The sequence below is a fragment of the Phaethon lepturus genome, unplaced genomic scaffold (genome assembly GCF_000687285.1).
Source record: "Phaethon lepturus isolate BGI_N335 unplaced genomic scaffold, ASM68728v1 scaffold20556, whole genome shotgun sequence".
In the NCBI taxonomy this organism is placed as follows: Eukaryota; Metazoa; Chordata; class Aves; order Phaethontiformes; family Phaethontidae; genus Phaethon; species Phaethon lepturus.
The window spans coordinates 5,878-25,262 of record NW_010548623.1 but is presented as its reverse complement, the minus strand read 5'-3'; the positions used below and the strand labels follow the sequence as shown (position 1 = coordinate 25,262).

Here is a 19,385-nt window from a genome sequence, read left to right as displayed (position 1 = left end):
CGATTCTGAAATTTCCTTCTTTGTATATTGATTTCTCATTCCCTTGAGAATTGTTTTGTTGGCTGGTCAAGCAGAGGAATCAGAAAATGCCTGAAGAATACCCAAACTGCTACTGTAAAAAAGCAATCGGGAGAAACATTCCCATTTCTAACAAAAACATAATAGTTAACCAAAACCCAGTTATTCTTAACAAAAACAAATGCTTCAGGTCACCACTGCAGTTTTAGTCCAGAGTCCTCAAAAGTATCTTTGATTCCTCGGTGAAATTAGTAGAATTAAGGAACAAAGTATCTTCAGGGATCTGATTCAAAGTGTCTAGTTATGCCTTAGTATTGAGAGGCAAATGCCTAAAGGTTCTGTTTCATACTTTAGTAGTGAAGTTGTTTGACTTCAGCAGTGAAAATACTGAGCAGTTTGTCTTCTACCGGTTTTAATACACCTATGTCATATGTTGATCTTGGCGTATACGTACACAGCAAGAGCCTCATCATCTTTTTCTTTTCTTTTGAGGTCATGAAACGCGTACGCACAGAACAGATTCAGATGGCAGTGTCCTGCTACCTCAAGCGCCGTCAGTATGTGGACTCAGAAGGTCCCCTAAAACAAGGGCTGAGGCTGTGTCAGACTGCTGAAGAGATGGCAGCTAATCTCACAGGTAATCCTATCATATTTTCCATGCGTGCTTCTTGGCAGAGTTGTGACAAGTGTGAGTATGTATACTGGTAACTACTTGAATTTGTCTGCATGTATGGACAGTTCTCTTATTGAAATAAAGAGATTTCCCAGTGTGAAGTTGGCATGAGTTATGAACTTCTGAAGAAAATGAGGGTGGAAGTGTAACAAGGTGAGATTCATGGTCAGTGAAACAGCAGGCTGAAATACAAGGTCAGAGTAGTGGAAAATGTGTATGTTGTATCCTAAAGAACATGAAGTCTGGTGAGTAGTGGTGCTTTGGGACAGAGATTAGAACCTAGATGAGGAATTACATAGAAGCGGGAAAATCTGTTGTACCTTTGTACTCCAGGAGAGCTATAGCATGTGAAATGGAAGTGATACAGGCTGTTTCTTTCTCTGGCCTAAGTCAGCTTTCTAGTTGTGAAAGCTGTGCTCTGTCACTTAGGCGTAAAAAAAAAACAAACAACAAAACACCATTTTAGTGGATGAAACAGTTTATTTCCCTGTATTTCCCTTTCTCTTCTTTCTTAAAAGCTTCTGAATCCTACTACACTACCTGCTTCTCAAATCCTGTCTGCAACAGTCTTTAGTGTAATTATTTTTGTTAAAACAAACTATGCTACTGCTTGAGCATGTACAAATATTGAAAGGATGTGAGCAATGTGGTGGTAATAAAGATTAAATTTACTTGTAAAAGTAATAGAAAATACAGGTCTGACCTTTGACATGCAAGTGGTGAAAATGCAAGGATGGAATTGTTTTCTGTTAATGAAACTGCTTAGATTGCAACAGTATCCCAGGCTAAGAGTGGTGGAGACCTTAGTTACTTGTGATACAGCTTGATTTGACAAAATATTAGTTGCTGTATAACTGTGCTTGTAGCTACATAAGATTGGATGCCAAAATAGTTCTTTCCACCTCTACAGTATTTCACCGTAGTTACAATCCAAAGATGAGTGACTGACTTGTGGGGAAATGTCCCGGCTGACACTCTCAGGGGCCTGAAGGAAATTGGGTAGTATTTTGTAATTAGAAGTGACTTACATCTTCTTAGCACTTCTCATTTCCTTGCTGTTTTCAGAGTAACTATCAGACGTTTGTTGCAACTCCCTGAAATAATACCGGGAGACATGAGGAAGGAATGAAATCAAAATGCTGAATTGTTTTTGATGGGAGCATTTTACAGGAGAGGTGGGTAGGAAGGTCAGTGTTGAAATAGAAGTAGAACTTGGGACCAATCCATACCAGAAGGACACAAGAGTATCTGAAGTAGGAGAGACGAATGGGATTGCAAGCCGTTGCATGTGCATATGGCATCATGCAGGGAAAAAAATGTTTCAGTAAAGAGTGTGAATGAGTGTGTGATTGGGTTTTGTCTTTTTACTAATCTTCCACCAAATGATATTACTAAATTTCTTCTTGTTAGTCTGTATCCTCTTGCCAGTGCAAGGGTTTTGTGGCTGGTGATTCAGAACTTAGTCATCAGTTTTCATTAGAACTGAAAATATTCTGCTGTCATGTATTCAGCTGCTTACTACTTCTTCTTGTCAAACGTGCTCGTAGTAAGCTGTCAGTGAATATGCTGCAGTTCCTTGAATCACTGTCGAAAAAGAAAAACCCAGCTTGTACTTACTCTGACAATAGAGGCTGAAAATACTTTCTGCTGCAATCATCTAAGTTTGGCAAGCTGAATAAAAACTGACCAGATTCTAAAGTCTGCATTGCTTTATTTCAGGCAAAGCAATCAAGTATTTTTTTGTCTGAAGGTGTCTCTGCTCGTTCCTTAACAAAACTCACTTTACTTTTTCCATTCAGCTCTTTTCTTTTGTTTGTTTGACTTTTAAATTAACCAGCCTGTATAAATGGGAGAGTTGCTTAATTCTGTCTTCAATTCTGTGACTATTTCTTTCACAGTGAAGAGTGTCCTCTGGCTTTGGTTTTAAATAGTTTTGTTTCTCAGTTCTACCTCAGCATTTCTTTCTGTCTTCTTCCAGAGTCTCTTCGGTTCAGCTCTTTTCCACTGCCTCATATACTTGCTGTATCTGTACAGCTCTGTTTTCACAGAATCATAGAACAGCCTGAGTTGGAAGAGACCTCAAAAGATCATCTGGCCCAACCTTTCATGGGAAAGGGGGCCCAAACGAGATTATCTAGCATGCTGTCTGATCGCATCTGCAGTAAAATACAGCACAGAGCTTCCTCATGACTGTCCTGTATTTATATAGAAAACTTAGAGGACAGAACGAGTGACTTAAGGAACAGGTTCCTCTAATATTGTCCATAGTATACTATCGACACGTAGGACTATCTGAAATAATGTAAAATTATACATCTTCACACTCATGTAAAAGAGCAGTCAGTTGCTGTGAAACAGTGTTTACAGTAGCCTCGCATTTAGCTGGAAGCAATGCTGCTTGTAGCCAGCAAGACCAGAAGGCTACTGTCCATACCCCTGAGATAGGAGTGAGTTCCTTTAAATTTGCTATCAGTTCGCATATCTGGCTGCAGTTACTGGAAGTGAAGTCAAGGAGCAGATGTTTCCAATAGATGTTCTTATGACCACGGGGGAAGGTGGAATAGAAACTATGGTAGATTTATTAATGTATTACAAGGATATGGCCAGTGTTTTATTTCCACCGGGACAAAAATATGCCTGAAAATTTACTCTGTTGTTTTGGAATCATTTGAGCTCTTGATCCTTTTTGCAGTTCTGGTTGGTGTAAAGTTTTGGGGAGGAAAAGAATTAGAATTTGAACTTGTTATAACTGTCTGATATGTAGGGGTCATTTAGCATTTGTTTGATGGGAACAAGCTCTATCATAACTACTGAAACAGTAGAGTGTAATGATTACCCATTCAGACTGCTCCAGGATACAATGCCAAAGATGCTCCTCTTTCTGAAAGATGAAGTACATCTTAATTTTGGAATTAAGTTGCTTTTACAGGGAAAGTTAAATAGGTGGCATGGAGGGAGCACTTCATAAAGCCAAGGAGAGCAAGTTGTGCTTGCATGGCATGAACAATGAAACAAGACCACCAGAACTCTGTGAAGAGTTGACCCTTGTATGTAACCCTGTGACACAGCATAGAAGACAGGTCCTCATATTTCTGTTTTTCTTGGCTTTTACAATGAGTAGTATGTGTGACATTGAAAACTGTCACTAAACATTTTTGAGTTACTACATGTGCATGCATGCAATTTACTTTCTCATATAATCATATTGATTATATTAAATTTCAAGTCCAAATTGCAGAGTTTTTACTTTAGCTGTAAAAAAAAGTAATACTAGTATGTGAGCCTGGAGTTCCTACCAGCTTTGAGTTTCTGAAGCAGGCAGGCTGTAGAAAGCGCAGGGTGTCTGTGCCTTTCAACAGGGTTATATTTGTTTATTTCGAAACTGATTTGAGTGAAGATAGCGTATTGGTGCTGGAATCTGTATTTGTTTTTTTCCCATGAGTGGATGATAAGCATAGCCCAGCCCTCTGTTTCCAAAGCTGAATTCAGCTTTCCATGGAGAGTCGGTAAATATACCTCCTGTATTTCCATAAACTCCAGGAAGATAGACCTGTGTCCTACCAGAGAGAGGGAGGGGAGAATAGTGACTGCCTGCCTGTACACCATGTGCTGATCTCTTTCTAATTAGAAGCATTGAGAGGAGCTGGAGGCTGGCCTATCTCTCTTTAGCATGTGAAAATTTGATGATGTTGTTTATAGACTTCCAGGGCTGTCAGAGTTGTGCCTCTGTGCATGAGCCAAACGCTGGATCAAAAAGCGATCAATCAGGAGTAGAAAGGCAAAGAGAGAGGATGGAAAGTGGTGGCAGGCAGGGGAGGCTGGAAAAAGTTGAAGGAGTTGAAAGTGAGAGTAATAAAAATAGGTTTTGTGCAGGGGAAAATAGTTATGAATTGAAAAAAAAATTAGGAAGGGAAAACAGTGAAACTCCTTCCCCTGTTCTGCTTTTCTTAGAAGAGCAGATGAATTAACGTATTAGTTAAAATTTAGAAACATAAATGTTGTAACTTGTGTTTGTAATCACTGGTATTTGTATATGCTTAGGGTATGTTGGTGGGGATCTGTAAACTTGCACAAAGTCCCCTGTCAAATTTTGACGGCTTAGCAGAAGAGCAAGGGTTTGGCACCAGAGAAGGAAAGCCAGTTCCCTTTCTAAATAGTTCTGAACCACTTTTACCGGAGTTGATACCGGTTCTGAAAATCAGTTTAGTACCATCTCAGGGGACTATAACATCTGGGTTTATGGTCAGATACCAGCTGCTCTTTAATCTAAAATCTTCAGTGAGGAAGACATGTTTTGATTAAAAACTAGTGTTTGCTTAGAGATTCAGTGTGTTCTCACCACCACCTCAGGGAGGCGAGTAAATGCTAATGATTATAATTTGTAGTAAATTATAATGACTGGGGCAAGGAATTTAAGACTCTGAGGTACTGTCGCTGCAGAGCTTCTGTCCACGATGGGTGGTGGGTACTGCTGAAAAAGAAATTTTGTTTTAGAGAAAGTTGTAGATCCATTTCCTCATCTTTTCTGAGTGCAAAGTAGTAAAACTGCTGAGTGTCTTGTAAAACTGTGAAGGGATCTGTCATGGTGTTACTCTGAGTTTCTTGGGAACTTAAGGTTGTATGTGAAAACTAAAAAATCTGTTCTGGGGGAGCAGGTGAGTTGCTGAGCTTTTTAGGTTGGGGTTTTTTTAAGCTTTCAGTGTACTTTCTCATTCATTATCTGTCTAGGTTGTTAATGCCATGTTTAGATGCTTGGACTGTGTCATCCCTGGATGATTTGAAAGGTGAAATGTCACCTTGGCTGCATTACCTTGGATTTTATGAAAAGCTTTGTTTCTAGACATACATGCAAAAATCCTTAAATCCTTACTTAATTTTACTAACTTCATTTCACAGTCCAATCTGAATCTGGTTGTGCCAACGTTGTGTCAGCAGCTCCCTGCCTGGCGGAGCCACAGCAATATGAAGTACAATTTGGACGATTACGCAATTTTCTCACAGGTAAGTATCAGGAAGCAAGTAAGAGGAAAGTAGCTGATTTCTTTTAATAACAGTGACTAAAGGACAGTCTAATAATATTAAACATCATGTCGCTAACAATCTTCTGATTTCTAGTTTTGAGATTTTGGTTACTATAATTAGAAATATTTTTCTTTGCCTTTCCTTTTTTTTTTTTTTTGGTTGCTCCAGTGGTGAGTACCTTTGACCTTTGTAGATAGCTGTCTGTTTGCCCTTTATTGTTCAAGCATTTGGCCTTTGCATAGGTGTAGATCTAGATGACATAATACATACACAGGACAAGAAGGAAGATTAGAGTCTCATGTGGAAGGCAGGTAACTTAGAAATGAATGTAGTTCTTTGCTGTCTCCTAGGTTAGGGTTTTTAATTTTATTCATAATTTGCTTCTTTTTATGATGGTCTAGATTTTTAAGGGAGAATTTGTTCCCTTAAATTTTCCTGTGCTGGCTTTGAGACTAGAGGTGTATGACAGAAAGGAAAAAATTCTTATTCTGTAGTGTGATGCAGAAGACAGAAATTTTTTTATTGTTATTTATTTATTTTGAAAAGCAGGGGGGGCTTTTCTGGGAATGTCCTTATTTCTGCCATGAGCCCCAAATGTGGGAAAAAGAAACCAGATAGGATTTTTAGATCATAGTACCAAGGAAAGTGAGGTTGCCACTCCTCCTGCCTTTGGGCACATACACATTTGTCCAGTGTAGGCATTTGATCCCAGTGTGCATAACACTAGGATTAGTATTCCTGATATTTGCTGAAGGGAAAGGGAGAGAAGCAGGCAGAGGCGGAAAATACAGGCTGCCATCTAGAGCTGTTCAATGCCACTGCACTTTAGTATTGAGGGTAAATCCATATGGTTTAATAGATTTTTGAGAAGTATGACTGCTCTGTTCAGTGGCTTAAACATCGCTTGGGCTAGGCATGGGTTTGGTGTTAATGTAGACTGTTGGCATATTTTTTGTCCCTCTTGCTTAGTTTTGATTTCTTACTCCCTTGCAGAAACAGAAACAGTTGGTGTGTGTAGCTTGCCAGGCTCCAAAAGGCACAGCAGGGCACTTCCCATTTCTGTGATGCCTGCCTCCAGGGGCACTGAGTGGGCAGGGGACAAGGGCCACTGAATAAATTCCTTAAGGAATTACACTAGAGATCTCTAGTTCAACCTGCTACTTAAAGCAGGGCAAGGTCAGAGTTTGATCAGATTGCTCAGGTCCTTGTCCAGCCAGGTTTTGAAAATCAAGAAGTGTGGAGATTGTACCACCTACACCTCTGGGTCCCAGCTGCTGAGTGATTTGGTGAGAATTTCCCTCGCAGCAGCTTGCGTGTTGTCCTTTCACTGAGCACCTCTGAGAAAAGGCTGGCTTCTTTGCCCCCATAATGTCCATCCGGGTACTGAAGGCAACAGTTAGATACCCCCTTAATCTTCTACAGGCTAGAGAGACCCAGCTCCCATAACCCCTCTTCATATGTTATGGGGAACGTTTTCTTCGTTCCTGTCTTTGCCGACTTCCCATCTCTTCCCTATCTTCCCCCACTGCAGTGTCAGGTCCTTCTCCTTGTATTTCTGGACTAGAGCACTTGCAGAGGAAAGAGCCGATGCTAGCTCGTTAGTGCTTTTATAACATACAGACCACTGGTTTTGCTGGCTTTGGCCCAGTTTCAGTGGTACGGAAAGGAGAACAATGCCGAAGTATGCAAATACGTACGTATTTGCATCTGGAGCACAAGTCTTATGAGGAGCGGCTGAGGGAACTGGGGTTGTTTAGTCTGGAGAAGAGGAGGCTGAGAGGAGACCTTATCGCTCACAACTACCTGAAAGGGGGTTGTGGCGACGAGGGTGTTGGCCTCTTCTCCCAAGTAACTAGTAATAGGACAAGTAACTAGTGATAGGACAAGAGGAAATGGCTTCAAGTTGTGCCAGGGGAGGTTTAGATTGGATATTAGGAAAAATTTCTTCACTGAGAAGGTGGTCAGGCATTGGAACAGGCTGCCCAGGGAGGTGGTGGAGTCGCCATCTCTGGAAGTGTTCAAGAAACGTGTGGATGTGGCGCTTCAGGACATGGTGGCGCTGGATTAATGGTTGGACTTGATGATCTTGAAGGTCCTTTCCAACCTAGTGTTTCTGTGATTTCTGTGATTCTGTATGCACTGCATACCACACACACGCTCTGCAGTTACTGATACAGAAATGGAAGAGAGGCACAGTATGCTCTGGAGAAAGTCTGGATGGGTGCTCAACAGGAGAGGAAAAATAACCTACTGGAAAGGGGGGAAAAGAGTACAGATAGGTGAGTGGCAGGAGGGAAGAACAAGTTGAAAAGAAGCAGTGCTGTTTGAAGATGAGCAATGCCTATTTTGTTCCAGTAATTTGGACTGTTTGAGCCTCTGGTAACTCATTGTTGTGGCCTTGTACACTGCCATGGTGTTGTATGGCAGTGCTCCGCTCCTCACAGCTCCCAGCAGCCAGCCGAACTTGGGAGGGAAACAGCCCCAAGAAGCTGGTGAAGGAGGGGTGGAGCTGTTGCACAGATTAGTCTCTGCAAGGGAGAGCCAGCTGAATCGGGAGTTAGTTACACTGTGTACTAGGAGTTACTGCTGGGATTTGCCTTGGCATAGAAAGGGAAAGCATGCACATGAGCAGGCACAGCCCAACATTTTGGACACTGTAGCTTCCTTTCCCCCTGAGGCAAATTAGTTCCATCCCAAGCACCACATGCACGTTTCACTGCAGCTGAGAGGGAAAAAAGCCACCAAAGTTCAGGCCTGTGCAAGCTAGGTAATAATTTTGACTTAAACAAGTTAAATACTATTTTAAATATGAGTACATTTTAAAGTCCATTTATTGAAATAAACAGAGGGCATAGTTTTTCTTTTTAAATACGTAGGGGAAAAATTCAGCTGTCGTGTAGTTTCAGGTGGTATTTTAATAGCTAAGAAGGGTTTTGAAATCTCTGCATTTTGTTCTGGCAACACACCTCACTGACTTGGAAAATCTCTCTTTGGATCTGTAATGGTACTGTGTATCCCCTTTAGGTGACAGAAGAGGGCCACTTCAATGCGCTAACAAAAGTCTCCTCTTGCTTGCTCTCTGCCACTGTCAAGGCTTTTCGCAGTAATTGTCCTTGCTCTGTTTTATTCCCAGTAGAAAGCGAATTAAGAAATCATTCAAGGTTTGTTGCTTTTTTTTACGTAGATTCGGATTCTCAGCACAGCCATGAAGTGATGCCTCTTCTGTATCCCCTCTTCGTCTACCTCCATCTGAACATGGTCCAGAATGGCCTAAAAAGCACAGTAGACAGTTTTTACAGCCGCTTCCATGGCATGTTTTTGCAGAATGCCAGCCAGAAGGATATCATTGAGCAGTTGCAAACTACCATGACTATTCAAGATATCCTGTCCAACTTGAAGCTCCGGGCTTTTCTGGACAACAAGTACGTCATCCGCCTTCAAGAGGACAGCTACAACTACCTTCTTCGCTACCTCCAAAGTGACAACAACAACGCCCTGTGCAAAGTCCTAACCTTGCACATTCACCTGGATGTGCAGCCCGCCAAGAGGACTGACTACCAGCTCTACGCTGGTGGGAGCTCCTCACGCAACGAGAGCAATGGCCTAGAACCCAGCGAGGTGCCGGCTTCCATTCTGCAAAACGAGGCGGCATTGGATTTACTGCAGGACAGCATTAAACGTGTCAAGGACGGGCCCCCTTCCTTAACGACCATCTGTTTCTATGCCTTCTATAACACAGAGCAGTTGCTGAACACTGCAGAGATTTCACCAAATAGCAAGCTGCTTGCTGCAGGGTTTGATAATTCGTGTGTGAAGCTGTGGAGCCTGCGTTCCAGGAAGTTAAAATCTGAGCCCCACCTCGTTGATGTGTCCCGCATCCGCCTGGCTTGTGACATCCTGGATGAGGAGGTCTGGATACCCTTTTTTTCCCCCCCCATACCCTTTCTGCTGTGGTATTTTGGGCATGTATTGTGGAGTATCTAGTAAGCTCTCAGGGGACTGTGAGGCTGTTCAACAACCTGTCTGCCTTGATGCACAAATTTTATAGCCTACTCTCGTCCTTGTTCTTTCCTGCAGTGGTTGTAAACACTGCACTGAGGTGCAATGAGTTTGTGCTCACGTCATAGTTTGTTAGTCCTAGGTGCTGATCTCCCTCCTCCAGCTGTCCTTGAACAGATGACAGTACACAGCCCAGTAAGGACAGGTGATTAAAGAAGGCTCCCTTCCCTGAGGAGCATGGAGCCTTCTTATGGATGGGAAGATGAAACACGGAGATGTGGGCAGTAAAAACACACTGTGGTGAATGAAAACTAGAAGGAAAGCGGCTCAGAACAACCAGTCAGAAGGGTAGAGAGAAGGAAAGAGATGCAGGAAGAGGAACGTAAAGGCAAAGTAAGGAAAGAGCCAAAGGAGGCTGGGCTGAGGCTTCAAGGAAGGAGGAGGGATGCCTAAGTGCAAAACTGTATTTAAGGAATCACCTTAACCAGAAATGAAGATTTAGCATGGAAAAATTACGCAAAATGTCTCTGTTAAGTAACTCTGGAGTGCTGGAGACAAGGACAGGGATGTGTGTGCCTTCACATGCCAGGGTAGATAGCATCTTCTAGTTCACTCTTTTTTTTGCCTTCTAGTCACGCCCTTCCTCCCCTCTCAGCACAGCTGCCCACGTAGCATCTTATATCTGGTTAGAGATCAGAATTTGTGACTCTTCCTTTGTTTAATCACTCCCCTCTTGAAGGAGGGAAAAAAAAAAGAAAAAGCCTCATTTGTTCTTCTGTTGAGCATTTAGCAGGAGAAACATCCTTTTTTCCACTGTTTTTTCTTACAAAAAATACCTAGTGGCAGGGTTCTGTTTATTTTGGAAGAGTGCAGAAAGCTTGCTGTATGCAGGGATCTATGGTTAGGGATTGCTTTGTTAGTCAGCTTGACAACTAGAGGCAGAGGCATCCAGGTGAGATGGCACAGTGGCATGCTTACTGCTTCCCAGGTTAACCCTTTCTGCAGAGTGAGCAAGTAAGTGGGTCAAGATGGAGCTATGGACTTGTTTTCGTTACAAGCTGCAAGAGTTCATAGGACACATGGCTGTGTGTATTGCCTGTCATGGAAACTAAATGTCAATAACCTGTGACAGAGGAGAATTTCTCTGCTAATCAGCAAGTCACCTCCTTTGGCTCCAGACTATAGGAAAGTGAGATATTGCGAGGTTATCAGGAGATTAGATTTTTTTTTTTTTGGCACGTAGGTGCATACTCATGTATCGTACGTGTATTATGAAATTGCTGTGGAAGCTTGAGTACAAATGCCTCTTACTGGCTATTTAATATTTTGTGTATCCTACATATTTATGCACAGGTCTAAAACCAAAAACTGGTCAAAGACCAGCACAGATAAAAGTCGTCATTGGCCTGAATAACTTCATCACTGACAAAAAAAATAGTGACCTGACCGTGTGTTCGAAGCTAAGGGGGGATACAACCTGAATACACTGCTGGTTACATGTCCCACATGTAACTTAAAGCTTATTGACTACAAAGAAAATAAATTCCAGTGTCTGGGAGCCCTAAGTGAAAATACACAGACATCCATGAGTGGGAACAGACCAGCACCTGCTTGGGTGTCATGGGAGTAGAAGCCACAGATACTAAGAAGACCAAGACCACCCTGACCAGGCTGCAGTCACCAGTAATGCAGCTCATTGTGAACAGGGGCTGTGTTTTAGACTGTCACTGCAGTATGATCAGCAATAATTCACAGCGATAAATCTGATGAAAACTTTGACAAAGAACAAAAATTCTGAATGTGCTTTGACATTACTTCACTGAGTTCTGTAGATGAACTTGTGAGGATGTTATTCTTGGCTGGGTTTTGTAAGGTTTCTACATTTTGTTTGATTTTGTATTGTGTAATTAGCTTTGGATACTGTATTTAAATAGTAGTGCCTGACTTAATCTTCAGATTGGTTTCTGATTTGCTGCAAGCAAATAGGTCCTTCTGTTTATGAAGATATAGAAGTCTAAAACTGTGCTAGTTTCAGTGGATCTTGTTCGGGGTGGCACTAAAACTACCCTGTTGGGTTTATTAACTCTTTTTTGTGTGTGTGTGTATACACAAATGAGTTTGAGGCTTGGCAGAAGTGTTACAGAACCATGTCTTTTTTGTAGTCCATGTAAAGCCTTTGTGTCAGTAAGGTCAAAGTCATCTACTAGGTGTAGTTTTAGTGAATTTTGCTCAGTGTGATGCCCCAGTGCACTTCACCAGTGTTGTCTTGCTTCTTGGAAATAGGAGAGGCTTACTATTTTGAAATAAAGTAATTCCATTTTCTTTATAGTAGCATCTCACAAATGCCTCTTTATAGTCTCTCTTAAGGTCCAGTGTACAAATGCAGTTTTGTAGCTGTGCAAATGGACATCTTGTTAGTCTCTGCAATTTTGCCATGCTCATCACTGGTACTACATAAATCAACAACAGAAAATAATACTCTTTGTTCTAAGCCACAAGAGTGGCAGCCTTTAAATTCTATGAAAACTAAAACTTGACCCCATTCATCCTTGCTTCTAAAATTTGGCTTTTAAGTGGCAGTGGTCCTTCAAGTGGTAGTGAGCAGGGATGATGGTGACACCTTGGTGGATGGCAGATGGGAGGGAATTTTGGAAGGAGCAGTTAGAAATGTCCTGCAAAGAAAGCCATGGTATCTACTCCCTCATCTTTACCTGCTAGGAGATCCCTACTGTAGGCAGGTAAGAGATCTTCCCTTTTGATGTCTTAAGAGCATTGCAGGATGAGAGAGATGAGGACACCCAGGGAGACCTGTTACCAGTTGGAAAAAAAAAAAGAGGGGGGAGGTCAGGGTGAGATATTTTTGTTTTGTTTTTTCTGAGGTTATCATTGTTGCTTTTTGAGGCTCACTCATTCCCTTGAGGCTTATTCTGGGTGGAAGATCAAGATATTTTTTGTCAGCTACATGATGTTTGCTGCTCACAAGTTTAAATGTATTGGCAGTAAATTTTTCTGGGTCCAGATGACTGTCGTGTAAAGTCTGTTACTGATTTAAGTAATAACTGAGGACTTGGGCAGTCTGTTCATAGGTGTATCATTTAGAAGGTCCTATGTAACAAAACATGCCAACATTTTTGTTCTTTTCAGTTTTTTGATAATATAATTTTGGGAGTCTTGTACTGCTCAGGAAGATTTCCTGTTAACTGTTGAAGAGTAAATTTTTTTTTTTTTAGCTCATTTTAGTAGTGTTGGTAGGTTTTCCAGTGCTATTACTTAAAATCTGTATTGATAGTTCTCCTTTTCAAAATGTATAGTATGAATAATAAAAAATATTTTTAGTGTATTGATTTAAAACAAGCTTACATAACTTAATTTCTTGTCCGTTCCAAGGAAATGCAAATCATTCATGCTAACCTGCAGCAGCAACCACTTCTGAAGGAGATAATGGATACCTGAGTAGTGCCCAGTCATATGTTATATCGAGGAAACATATTCAGTATGTGAAATTGGAATCCTGAAAAAATATTATGAAGCGGGATTCCCTGCCTCCCTGCTGGTGTATAACACAGGTTGCAGCCTTTCTATAGCTGCTGTAAATGTTCACCTACATGATAGTAGATTTGGGGTGCAAGGAAGAGTGTGCTTGATCTGACAAAGAAATGAAGCGTGGTTCTGCAAGGCAGTAATTTAGTGGCTGCACTTCCAGCTGCTTTGTTAATCTGGTCAGCAGACTAACTCCGATAGGGAGGAAACAGAAAATTTAGTGACTCAAAAGCATTACAGGTATACTGATTTTGGTGAGCTATAACAGCAGTGTGCAGTAGTTATGCTAAGTGGGTGTCAAACAGAAGTCAAAGATAAGATTTGCTACTTGTGACCGTATAGGAGTGTGATTTTGAATGCTGCAGAAGGCATTGTCAAATAAGCTGCTACTGTAATACAAGAAGAGCAGGTGCTTGTAAGAGAGAAAGAGTATGTGCTTGCAGGCAACCCAAGTAGCCCTGTATGAATTTGAAGGCATAAAATTAAGTACCTGGACTTGCAGAATTTACAGAAACTATAGCACAATATAGGTATCTTGAATGAGCTTCCACTGGTAACTTGTCAGGGATCTTATGGTCATAATTAAGTAGTATAAAACGCTGCAGGTATTAGCCTCTCTCCTTTAATGTGGTACCATAGCCTAGAGATGCTGTGGATTCCAGGAAGCAGTGTTCTATCTGAGGTAGAAAAAGCAATTTGAATAAGAATGGGGTTTTGCATGCTAGAGCCTGCAATTTCTCTCTGCCTCACCTCCATAGTAGAGATGAAGTTGGCTCCCAGCCACATCATAAAACTCCCATGGGCACTGACTACTCTGAAAAGAATTAGCAGCTAAACACAGCTTGCTGCCTACCACTAAACACGCAGCTGAGATGGAGAAAGGCAGCGACCTAGCTAAGTCAAAGTTTGCTTACTTCTGACGTGAGATTTGAAACCACTGGATGAGAAGGGCTTTCAGGACTATCGCTAAGTCTGAAGCAAAACTGTGGGTCCTGAGGTCAGAGGGATGGGAGGTATTGTGTCAGCCAAGAGAGCTGCTCACGACATACTGACTTCTGCTGGTTGTCAGCAGTCCGACAGCCCTGGGGAACTGGGTTTCCTCTCGGGGCAGGAAGTGCTCCTCAGGCAGGAAGCGGGCTGGTTGGTGATGATAAAAGTTAAAGGGACTGCTCACAAATAAAAAGGCATTGTGCTGAATTTGATGTGCAGAGATTGTCCGTGGATGAGTGTTACCGATTGAGTACTGAGGAAAAATGTCTGCCTGACAGCCCTGAAGAACGGTGGTCTCAAGCTGCTACACAGGTGCACCCCAAGCCATGATTATCTCACCCTTTATCAGTGAGACCCCAGCTTGTTCTTCTAATCATAGAATCACAGAATCATTAAGGTTGGAAAGGACCTGTAAGATCATCAAGTCCAACCATCAACCCAACACCACCATGCCCCCTAAACCACATCCCGAAGTGCCACATCCACATATTTTTGAACACTCCCAGTGATGGTGACTCCACCACCTCTCTGGGCAGCCTGTTCCAATGCCTGACCACTCTTTCAGTAAAGAAATTTTTCCTAATATCCCATCTAAACCTCCCCTCATACAACTTGAGGCTGTTTCCTCTTGTCCTATCACTAGTTACTTGGGAGAAGAGACCAACACCCACCTCACCACAACCCCTTTTCAGGTAGTTGTAGAGAGCAATGAGGTCTCCCCTCAGCCTCCTCTTCTCCAGACTAAACAACCCCAGTTCCCTCAGCCGCTCTTCATAAGACTTGTGCTCCAGACCCCTCACCAGCTTCGTTGCCCTTCTCTGGACATGCTCTAGCAACTCAATGTCCTTCTTGTAGTGAGAGGCCCAAAACTGAACACAGGATTCAAGGTGCGGCCTCACCAGGGCCGAGTACAGGGACATGATCACTTCCCTGCTCCTGCTGGCCACACTAGTTCTGATACAGGCCAGGACACTGTTGGCCTTCTTGGCCACCTGGGCACACTGCCGGCTCATATTCAGCCAACTGTCAACCAGTATCCCCAGGTCCCTTTCTGCTGGGCAGCTCTCCAGCTACTCTTCCCCAAGTCTGCAGTGTTGCTTGGGGTGGTTGTGACCCAAGTGCAGGACCAGGCACATGGCCTTGTTAAACCTCATACAGTTGACCTAAGCCATCGATCCAGCCTGTCCAGATCACTCTACAGAGCTTTCCTACCCTCAAGCAGATCAACGTTCCCACCCAATTTGTTATGTCATCTGCAAACTTACTGAGGGAGCACTTGATCCCCTCATCCAGATCATTAAGATATTAAACAAGTCCAACTCCAGTACTGAGCCCTGGCAAACGCCACTTTTGACTGGCCACCAACTCCATTCACCACAACTCTCTGAGCTCAGCTGTCCAGCCAGTTTTTTACCCAGTGACGAGTTCACCTGTCTAAGCCACGAGCTGCCAGTTTCTCCAGGAGAATGCTGTGGGAGGCAGTGTCAAAGGCTTTACTAAAGTCCGGGTAGACAACAGCCACAGCCTTTCCCTCATCCGCTAGGTGGGTCACCTGGTCATAGAAGGAGATGAGGTTGGTCAAGCAGGACCTGCCCTTCATTAACCCATGCTTGTTGGGCAAGGACACTCTTGAGTTGAGATTTTTTGAAAATTGTGCAGTCTTTGATCATCAAGAGATACTACTTGAGTAGACTTTCAGAGACTCTTACCCTCCATTGGGAGGTTCCTTTAGCATAGCTGACTGAACAGTCTTTAAGCAAGAAATCCTTTACTTGCTGACACTTGCTGACTATCTGCCCTGGTACTTGAACTGGAGAATTACAGGATAAAAAGGTTTCCAGTGCCATCCTTTCTGTGATTATTCATCTTCTCCTACCCCGAAATAGATTCTTTGACCTAAATAAGCTGCATACATTTACTGTTCTTGAAAGGTGAGGATGTGAAAACATCTGGATGGAGCTTGCATGGAGAAATAGATATTGCTTCCTTACTGGGTTTCTGTTCACGTGTGGGACTAAGAAGGAATGTCCAGCAGACAGCTTGTCAAATATGCTTTGTCTTTCTGTCTCCTGTCTTTTAAGACATCTGTGTTTCTTTTTCTCTACTGTGAGATTCACTTCCAATAATGACCACACCAAAAGAGCAGATGCCAAGATCTGTTTCAACATCTTAGCCAAAAGTTTAGTAGAGAGTGAATAGGGAATAAGCATGTTTTTAGCAAGTGGAAAAGTCATGAAATACCTCTTTTTTTTTCCTTTTTTTTTTTTCTTTTTTTCCCTATTTGTGTGCAGTCCCAGGTTAAGGTACTTTCTGGAGCGAGCGTGAGGCTACCCAAAATGAAGATAAAACCTTTATGTAAAGTCTTACCTCCCCATCTTTTTCAGCATTAACTTAAATGTAGCAAATGCGCTAGCAACGTTTGTGTCTGAGTTGCACAAAATGTGCCACGTCTAAAATAACTTCTTCAGTATTAACACCCGCCTCTTTTCCTCATGGTGGTTCCTGTATTTGTTGAACAGATAAACATGCTTTTCTTACGTGTTTCTTTTTCTCCTCTCCAACCAGGAGGAAGAGGATGACAGCGCAGGCACAGAAATGAAGATCCTGAGAGGACACTGTGGACCTGTGTATAGCACACGGTTCCTTTCAGACAGTTCGGGACTCTTATCTTGTTCTGAGGACATGTCCATCAGATACTGGGACCTCAGAAGTTTTACAAACACTGTGTTGTACCAAGGACATGCCTATCCTGTCTGGGATTTGGATATTAGCCCCTGCAGCCTGTACTTTGCCAGTGGTTCCCACGATCGCACTGCAAGGCTCTGGTCATTTGATCGGACGTACCCGCTGCGAATATATGCAGGCCATTTGGCGGATGTAGACTGTGTCAAGTTCCACCCCAATTCCAACTACTTAGCGACAGGGTCCACGGACAAAACTGTGCGCTTATGGAGCACTCAGCAAGGCAACTCGGTGCGTCTTTTCACCGGCCACCGTGGCCCCGTGCTAGCGCTTGCGTTTTCTCCCAATGGTAAGTACCTGGCATCAGCAGGTGAAGACCAGCGGCTAAAGCTGTGGGACTTGGCATCAGGAACTCTTTACAAAGAACTGAGGGGGCACACAGACAATATAACCAGCCTTACTTTTAGCCCCGACAGTAGTTTAATTGCTTCGGCGTCGATGGACAATTCAGTCCGGGTCTGGGACATTCGGAACACTTACTGCAACGCCCCTGCAGATGGGTCTTCCAGTGAACTGGTTGGTGTATATACCGGACAAATGAATAATGTACTGAGCGTACAGTTTATGGCCTGTAATCTTCTTCTAGTGACTGGAATTGCACAAGAAAATCAGGAACATTAATTTTTTTTTTTCTTAGGGAAGTGGGTGGGTGTATTGAATGCCAGAGTCCATTGCAAGCTGAGATTACTGACTGTGAAACACTTTTCTTCCTCTGCCCCCTTGAAAGGCATGTTCAGAGTGATGCAAATGCTTTAAAATGTCTTGCCCGCAAAAAGGCCTGTGCTATTGAATGGAATAAGGAAAAAAGGAGAAGAGATGAAAATATGTAAACATTATGTATTTGTAGGGATGGGGAAAAGGGGAGGAAATCCAGCAGCTTGGGGAAACCAAAAGCCTGGTCCAAACAAGTGAAACTGCCAAACAGATAAGCTGCTGACCTGCACTTAAATATCCTGCGTTGAATGATGGGCACATCATACCTACTGTTAACGGAGGCTTGAGTGTGTGGAGAACTACTGGCCCAGTGTTTTTTGTTTTGTTTTGCTTTTGTTTTCCTGGTATTGCAGAGGACCAGCATTTTAAGACCCTTATATTAAAAGAATGTTACGTATTTTCTACAGGGATAGTGGTCCTAAATATGACAGCTCCCTACAGCACTTCCGGAATATTTTGGACTAGCTAAGTAGAAAATACCATCTTTCTTTTTAGTAAGGGGATGGCAATCTGACCTCAGTTGGGGCCGATCTCTGCATTGTTGTTTGGGCTTGGTTCCTGGTACTAGCTGTGATATTTTGTATTTATGTTCCATTAATTAGGAATCTTTCTGAATCTGGTTGCACTGTGTTTTGAGGATGGGAGGACAGTGAGGGTAGAGCAGTGGCTTTAAGGGTAATAAACAACTTGCCTTGTCTGGAGGGAGGGCAGTATAGAACTGAGGTGGCTAAGTTTGGACTCCTAATGGAAACGGGCATGTCAATCCACCACTGCACCTCACAGAAATATTTCCGTAAATGGAAGTTGGCAGTCTAGGGAGAGGGGGACAGGGAGAGAGACACACACAAAGTGACATGGGAGAAAATAGTATTACTAAATTATTGTGTGTACACAGAGGCAGCTCTGCCAGTGTTGGATTTTTCTCAAAATGTTGCAATATCAGTTTCATGAACACTTTGTGACATAAATCATCAGCATTTACAACAAGGATCTGCAGAAAAAGCACGTTCTAGTTTGTCATTTGGAGAGATTAAATATTTCTGCTTTCTGGAAAGAGTTATTTTGTATTTTGTTTTCTATTAAAAGCATTTAGTTTAAAAAATAAAAATAAAAATGGTTTGGTCCCTTTCTGGGAAACTTGCTCAGACTTTCATGGGAAGGAGAGGGCAGGAGCATGCTTCTCCTGCACTGCTTGAGCCAGAGCCTGCTTGGCACTTGGAGGCTGAATCTGGTGGTCTCACTTCACTTGGTGTGTGCTGTTTTGGTATCCTCCTACTTGCTTTCCACAGAGCTGACCTGGCAGGTCATGGAGTAGGGTATTGACACAGCTTTGTTGGTCAGCTGAAATGCACGTGGAGGATCTAGGTACCCCTTGAGGTTGGCACTGTGCACCAAAAGGTCTTGTTCTGTAGCATTGCATGGTGTTTACCCTGTGGTTTGATGTTCTAAAATGCCCATTTCAAGCAAAAGCACAATCCTAATGTCTTCTAGACAGGCTATCGGTATTTAGTGATAATTCCCTTCAGCTTCCCTCAGACTTTCTGGACTTGCATGAGAGAATTCTCTTGAGAACATTCACACAATTGAAGAGTTTAGACAACAGCTCATAATTGCCTTTGTGGGGTTTTTTTTTTCCTACTTAGGTTGGTAAATGATCAAAACCTTTTCTCAGAAAAGTGTTTGGCCT

General features: G+C 42.6%; 1 protein-coding gene across 2 annotated transcripts; it reads left to right on the top strand.

Moving 5' to 3' along the window:
• The first annotated feature begins 468 nt into the window (after nt 1–468).
• TAF5L (TAF5-like RNA polymerase II, p300/CBP-associated factor (PCAF)-associated factor, 65kDa) lies at nt 469–18,199 on the top strand. Of its 2 annotated transcripts, none has more exons than XM_010290039.1 (4): nt 469–655; nt 5,588–5,692; nt 8,898–9,622; nt 16,808–18,199. In XM_010290039.1, the coding sequence occupies exons 1-4, from the start codon at nt 514–516 to the stop codon at nt 17,603–17,605; spliced, it is 1,770 nt and encodes a 589-aa protein (XP_010288341.1). In that variant the 5' UTR covers nt 469–513; the 3' UTR covers nt 17,606–18,199. The 2 variants fall into 2 exon arrangements, with proteins under 2 accessions (XP_010288341.1, XP_010288339.1); XM_010290037.1 differs by having other exon boundaries at nt 514–655; nt 16,811–18,199.
• The last annotated feature ends 1,186 nt before the right edge of the window (nt 18,200–19,385 follow it).